At 38.8% G+C, this 7,656-nt stretch overlaps 1 protein-coding gene across 2 annotated transcripts in view; it reads right to left on the bottom strand.

The window, feature by feature from the left end:
- Window positions 1–539: 539 nt before the first annotated feature.
- LOC101849026 (protein FAM193A) overlaps window positions 540–7,656 on the bottom strand; it is a 37,422-nt gene continuing 30,305 nt past the window's right edge. For both annotated transcript variants that reach the window (XM_005091309.2, XM_005091310.2), the window contains exons 18-21: window positions 5,838–6,755; window positions 4,640–4,703; window positions 3,343–3,424; window positions 540–2,325 (exon numbers count right to left, since the gene is read on the bottom strand). In XM_005091309.2, the coding sequence (XP_005091366.1) occupies window positions 2,229–2,325; window positions 3,343–3,424; window positions 4,640–4,703; window positions 5,838–6,755 (1,161 nt within the window). In that variant the 3' untranslated portion in view covers window positions 540–2,228. The remainder of the gene's footprint in view (window positions 2,326–3,342; window positions 3,425–4,639; window positions 4,704–5,837; window positions 6,756–7,656) is intronic.

Raw genomic sequence — 7,656 nt, 5'->3', positions numbered from 1 at the left:
AAAGGCACGGCTCTTTAGTTTATCTTCACTGGTATTTTAACTTTTCATACAGGAAGTGCTTATTTGGGCTAAATAAATCCTTAAAGAGAGCAACCCTCTCACCACAACAAATTTGATTGTTCCTTGGGATAGTAAATTATCTATACAATTGGGGGGCTCGTTTCTCATTCTTAAGTCTTCCTCATTTACTTTGATTTTGGTCTCTGTGCTTGACAATGGTATACCAGTATAAATATAGACTATATCATCAATAGACATTTTGGAAAAAGGACTTAAAATCGTCTGCAAATTTCAGTTAAATGGATATATAATCTTAGATCTATGTGATTTGGTGAAGAGCTTACTTGGACAACATACAGCCAAAATAAGGACACACTCATAACAGCTGGCAGAACCACAGAAACATCCGTGAAAAGATCCAGATTCATCACCAGTATTGTAGCGACACATTATACCAATTAAACTGGGGGGTATGGTATTAATTAAAGGAAGAAAGAAAGCAACAAGAACAAAGTAAAATAGAAAACAAAAGCCATGTGTCAATGAAAAAGTACATTATGTATTGTTAACCCAAAGGTAATGCATGGTATAATGGGTGACAATGTGCACACATTCCTTCCTCGGCCCTCCCACGACAGCAACAAGCTAGGAGCACCACCAGCCCAGCAAGTCTCTGAGGAGGTGAATGATCCAGGGGAAAGGAAGGGGCAGCCCATGAGCAGGCCATGCTCTCAGCAACACCCCCAGGCACCCTGGCCAGCATACAATAACACAAAAGCCAGCACATCAACCAGAGATACACACAATCAGGCCAGTGACTAAACGGCCCATCTGCAGGGGGGCTTGTTTATATGGAAGGGGGGATGGGGAGGGGGGAGAGAAATCCATACCAGTGTATGCACCACAGTATGGTAAATGGAAAGTCTGCGCTATGTGCCATACGTTACATTTGTAAATGCCAGCATATGTCATGTGAGTCATACTAAAATCCACATCAGTGCATAAAAAAACAGCACAGAGGTTTGGTGGTTTTTGTTCTACAAGACGCAAATCTGCCCATTCAATGCCTTATGCCCACAGGGCTAGTCAACATCAACGTTAAGTCTTTCTGCCTTGCTTTGTGCTTAGCAAAGACTGATGCAATTATAAGCACAGAATTTGGTATCCTTCAACCAAACAAAGCAGCCGTTTTAAAATTCAAAATCTCTTAAAATAGAGTACGGGGGGGGGACAAAAAAAAATCACATGCAAATTTGCATCCAGAATACTGATTTTAGCAGAAGTATATATGCAAGTCCAAAGGCTAAAACGTCTTTTTAAAGCATACCAGTGGTACACCGGACTTGCTCCAAAAGACCCATTGCAATGAGTAGAAAACACCAGTTACAGTAGATTATCATGCAGTCAACACACTTCTGAGAAAAGAAAAAGCCCAACTAAGATAAAACATTAACGCAACAAGAAAAATTACCACGTCAATGTAATCGATCAATGTCGTGGGCATGAAGAATTAACACTGCAAATGCATTTTGCGCCACAACTAATCCTTTAGTTGGGCAACAGCTTCATACTTTGAACCATTCATGCCTCTCATCCTATTTGCTTGCTTAGAAAAGACAAAAGCAAACATGAAGAGCAAGTCCTTCAAGGCAATAATTTCAACACTTCACTTGAGAGTCCAGAGGAACTCCAGTTTGGTAAATTCTGAGCAACTGGCATTTGCATTGTTTAAAGCAGACGCAGAAACAATTCTCACTAAAAATGTAATGAACTAGGCAGAATAATGTAATTCATGTTTCAGTGTCAAGCAAAATTTGGGGATTCTTTTCACAATTTTAAATAGCTACCAAACACTTAAAACTAAAACTGACATGCAACATCCTGAAATGAGCCCATTTCAAGGGCAGTTTTCAAAAATAGTACAGTAGTCTTTGCCTGAGACCCATGTGCTCAGGAATTAGAAAAAGTGGGATGCCGAGTGAATAGTACTGGAAAAAAAAAGACGGAGACAAAAAAAATTCACCCCATACTTTGAAATCAGCAAAATGTGTCCCTAGAAAGAAAGGTCTTTGTAACGAGTAAAGAGTTGCCAGTCTGCTAGGGGTTACAAATTTTAGAGTAGAAATCCTGTTCTTTAAAAGCAAACTTGGACTATAAGCGACAGGATGTTAGGCGCAGACAACTGTATCAAATTCCAAGATAATTCCAACTGAAATAGATAGAAATTTCTAAACAAGGCCGGTCTTTTTCTTGAAGATGTCCTTCAGGTTGACGTTCACAGGGATCTTTCTCCTTTCTCTGGGCTGTGCAGGCTCAAAACAGAACCTGGCAAAAGCAGAAGAACATGCAAACAATTAAGCAGATGATATCAGAATGTTTCTTTCACGGGTCATTCTTCATATCATCGCTGCTGCAAGCAATCTACTTACTTCTTAAATTTGAGAATTAAAATTTGTTTATGCCTTCTCAAAGCTCTAACAAAGATGCACATTTCAACATCACTAAAATACAGTTTAATGCTTTGGTCAAAGCTTACAATCTTCTTGCTTATCTTCTTGCTTTTCACAATTCTTGAAAGAAACTACACAAAAACTTGTTTTTTGTCTTCCACTTAAGAAAGTATCTTAACAGAGTTAAGTAGATTGGATTACTTGCTGAACCGACATGCTTAGCAAGAGAAGGAAAAAACTACTGAAGCCACTCCCCTTCTTTTACCAAGAATATTCACCTATGTGAGGCATGTTGACAAAATGAATTACTTCTCGCGATCCAAGAATGGAGATACTGGCCAAAAATGACACTGGGTTCGGATTTTACATTGACCCCATTTTCTTCAAGTCTACCATGAATTTTATTATTCCATACTTACAAATTGTACAAATTCAACCTATTAAGTTGAGGTATAAATTTCCATCATAAGGCTAAAATCCAAGATGTAACTTATTTTGTCAGCACACCTCACATATATGCAGTCGAGCAGAATGGGTTCAACACTGTGGTAGCAATGTTCCAGATGCACAGACTCAAAAGATGAATCACTAAAGTAATTCAGGCAAAGCTTTTTGGCAAAGCTCTTGTTTGAAACAGAAAAAAGTCATGCACATCAAACTATTCCCAATTTAGGAACTCCCTCATCATTAGATATATAAAGTCAAGAGCTGCATCAGCAGACTTTGTACAACTTTATTACATAGATTTTTAATTTTTTTTTTTTAAACACAAAAAAAACAAGCTTACATCTATTCTCTGAATTTCTGTTCTCAGTCTAGAAAAAAAAAATAGACAAAATTAACTTCGGGAAAAAGTAAAGGAAATCAACACACTAAACAATTTGATACAAACCTCTTGAATTCTTCCAGTTCCCTCTCAAATTCGTCCACATTCCCATCTAGCTCTGCTTCAGATTTGGGCATAAAAATTTCATCTGAGGAGTAATTTGCAGGAAACCCCAATAAGTTTGTGAAAAATGTGACTTAACTTATAAAACAAACACAAACAAAATTTAAGGCACCAGAACCACACGAGGAAAGAAACTTTAAAGCAAACAAAATAAAAAATGATCTCCAGTAAAGCGCACACAGACATGATAAATAGTATAACAAGAGCACCATAAAGCCCTGATATTACAAACTTCATTGGACCTGATCATTTCCTTGAGTCCTGCAGATTTTGCATTAAAGTAAATTGCAATGCAAGGAATAAATTTTTCAAATTTTTTTAAAGGGGTGGGGGTGGGGGTTGAAGATAGGAAATCCTTTTGTCGTAACAGGAACTTTGTGTCAAAAGGTTTTAAAATTATCTCATTTTTAAGTCTTATATTTGCAACTTTCACAAACAGTTAACACTTTGCCGCCTCATCTCGTCGATTGGCGATGTTTACCTCCCTGTTTCTTTGGATTTTCCCCAAAATGTGATGGTAAAGTGTTAAGGCACAATAAAAGTCCAACATTCCTTTCAACACAGTAAAGAAAGAGGAGTGACCTATCATTTGACAACCATTTCTACTTAGACTGAATCAAACAGCGGATAGCCCTTTACCACAGTAGTACAAGAATACATTGAATTTGAAGTTCAGCATGACACTAACTGAGCTACACTGAACCCACAATCAGCTCTACAAAATAGTCACTTTAAAGTTTTCATATTCAAAACGCAGTTCCGATTTTATATTACAGCTTTCGTCTCACAGCAAGAAAAAGACTGAGTAGGACAAAAATGTAAAACTTCATATCACCAATTACATTTTTTATATTTACAAGTTACAACTATGAAGAGTTCTCACAGAAAAAAAAAAGAAAGCCAGTCAGATAGAGCTATTATGTCAATGAATTACGTCACTTAAATTCTGTACATCCCTTTGGTTACATTAACTTTCTACAACAGAAGTTTTCAATGAACATCACTGTGCCATTTTCAGCCCATTCTGATTCAAAATCAGATGTGTACTGCCACAATCAGCTGGCAGCAACAGCTGACCCGGAGGTGACCATGTGACACATACAATGATACACTTGCGAAGAAACAAGCCATGCAAGGATATCTCAAAATCACAGCAAACCAGCAGGTGTGCACTAATCTGTCCATGTTCCTGGTCCAAATACTTGGGAAAAAAAAAAAAGAAACAGCTTTTTAAACTTACCAACACAGCTTAAATCACCATTCTTGTTCTTTTTCTTGTTTTTCTTTGCTTTAGCTGGCTTGGTCTAGGAGAGAAAAAAGTAAATCAATTTTAGCATATAAATGCCTCACAACAAAAACGAGACATAACCATTCAAAAAGAAGAAGGAAATTAAACCTTTTTTAGAATAAACTTTTAAAATGAATACAAGAAATGTACATAGATTGAAATTTCCAAAAGTTTGAAAGAGAAATACAAAATCTTGCAGTTAGCTCATAAACTGAGCTACTACATATAACTTTTGGTCTGCATGACACCTCGCTACAAAACACCGCAGATATTGTAACTATACTAGGCCAATTTGTTTTCACTGGAAGCTTGATTAAGGAACAGATATGAAACAATTACTCTTCAATATATAAGACAAATCGGTGCTTCCAACATTAACAGCATTTTGATAAACAGACATTTGAAGAATAACATCAAATAACCATGACCATATTTGACATTTTTAACTCATAAGTTTACACTACACTGGCACACCATTCATTTTGTTTTAGTAACTGTCATTTAGTACAGGGGAAAAGTAAGACGGACAGAAACAAGAGAGGTGCGGAAAAGAAGGATCTACAAATGGCGACCTCCACCCACCCTCCATTAATTTATTTTGCATCGAAACTCTTTTCCTCATTTCAAAGCTATTGTGTTTCTTGTTTACATTTCAACGAAAAACAAATCAACAAACAAAACTATTCTATCCAACTTTCCTTTTCTTAAAATCATTTGATGATCACTACTACAAAAAATACAGTGTTTGAGTATACACGGAAGGTTCAAAGTTGAAATTACTTTCCAGGAATCAAAATGAACTAATGCATTAATTTAACATTAAAAGTTTTTAAAATCTGTAAGCAAAAAGCTGTGGAGCACCTTCGAAATTACACAAAAAAGAAGTTATCCTCTGGACAGCATAAGAATAGAAAAACCCGGATTCTCACATGTTCTTTGTGAGGAAATCAGCATTATTAGCCAGCCCCCATCCTCCCCCTGTCTGCATGTAAGAATACAGGAACACATAATAAATGCCATGCTGTGCTTCCTTCAAAGAAGTATACATGACTGGTGCGGCAGGTTTAGAACATTATCTGATGATAAATTTTAATGTGGCTAACAATACCCAGGGCATTACTCCACTCCCTAAAAAAGGAACGGCTCTTACCACTTCCGCAGGCTTGGTGCCACTGGAGGGCGACTGAGAGGCAGAACTGTTACTGCCAGCCCCAGGGCTGTCTGGGACATTTGCCTTCCCTGCTGTCACCGAGGGAGCTGCTGGGGAAGCACTCGTTACTGCTGCCGAGGCAGGGGCACGGGCAGGCACTGTCTTAGAAGCGGCTGTAGCGGGAGTTGTTGACGTACTGGTCTTCACAAAGCCATTTGTAGTTGGGGCCGGTTGGGTCAATCCTGGCTTGCTAGCGGCAACAAAAGCAGCAGCAGCAGCAGCCACGGAAGAAGACCTGCCATTTGAAGTTGTGTGATTGGTGTGCACCGAGGAATGAGGATGAACCGATACCTTCCCATTAGTGACTTTGTTGGTGGCCGGAGACGCCTGCCGTTTCTGTTGTTTCGGCTGCAGCACAACCCGCAGCTGCTTGGATGGAGCTGGACTAGACACCGTTTCATTTTTCACAGGCCCTGGTGTTTTAGAGAAGGACACAGCATTTACCGCACTGTTATTTTTGAAGGACTCAAAAAATTGCATCATCTGTGTCGGTCTCTTACTGCTGTGATTCGACTGGAGACTTTGCTGGGTAGATGAGATAGGCTTGTCCAGATCTTTGGAGGAGCGGGAAATTGTGGCCCTTGTGGACTCGATAATTAAGGAAGACCTGGGAATCTCCTGTGACTTGGCTGCTGGTGGGGCAGTGTTCTCCCTCTGACTATCTTTCTTTGTTGCCGCCTCAGCTGGAGACTTACGCAGTTTGGGTTTGCCCATGCTTGCCTTGCCGTCAGATTCAGGCCGAGTGTCCACGTTGAGCGTTTGGTTGTGTAACAAATGTCTAAGAGAGAGTTCTGGCTCTGGCTCTCGATTTTTTTCACTAGGTGAAACACTCTTCTCTAATCTCGCCTTCTCCTCAAGCTGAAATAAAAATAAACGAAAAAATTAAATGCAGGGGCGGCACACTACATTAAGTCATTTGCTTATAATTTACTAATAAAAATTGAGAAGCATGTCTTTCCCTTCTCTGTGACTATAAGGTTTCTTAAACGTTGAGGGTGCTAAGTTGGTATCATGCTGGACTATGGAGTGGATGACCCTGTTTCCGATTCCAGTATAGGCGGTCTTGAACTCGATTCGTTTTGTAGAGTTTGCAAGGCTCTCAACCCATTTGGTTTGGTCTTAACGGAGTTGGACACTAAATTCGGAGCTTCCACATTTAAATAACCTAATACTGTTGATAGGGACATTAAACCTATACACTTACTTATTACATTAAATAAAACATTGGAGACAGACAAAAGCCAAAAAGAAGAAACCAATATCAACGCTTTATGTTCCTAAATCCTAAAGCCACTGAAGAAGCCATCAAATTATCTATCTAGAAAAAAAAAGTCCCTTCTTTCTTGCTTCACTCAGTCAACAACAACCCCCCCCCCCCCCCTTCCACTTTGAGCTAGTTTGTTCACTTTCCGCAGTTAAAACGCCTTGCTCTGTTTAATCTTCTCAAATCTTTACTTTGTATGCGAGCCTAAAAGATGGATGATCAACAGAATCTGAAGGCCAATTAATGAAGGTCACTTCAAACAGACCGTGACATGTTTCTTTTGATGTTAGCCCAAAGAGGGTAAAAAAAAAAGGATTTACAGCCAACACCTAAAACATTAAAAGTGGATATATTTTTATCAATACCACACTTTAATGTACGTCTATGAACCACGGGTGAATAATTTTCATGACACCTAGATGGTCCTGGGATGATATCTACAAGCTTAAAACACTGAAATGTTGGGGCAGGGTGGTGTTACCGTCTCAAAATGAA

The sequence above is a fragment of the Aplysia californica genome, unplaced genomic scaffold (assembly GCF_000002075.1).
Source record: "Aplysia californica isolate F4 #8 unplaced genomic scaffold, AplCal3.0 scaffold00028, whole genome shotgun sequence".
NCBI classification, from domain to species: domain Eukaryota; kingdom Metazoa; phylum Mollusca; class Gastropoda; order Aplysiida; family Aplysiidae; genus Aplysia; species Aplysia californica.
Note: the sequence above shows the minus strand (reverse complement) of the source record. Positions and strands in the feature narration are given on the sequence as shown.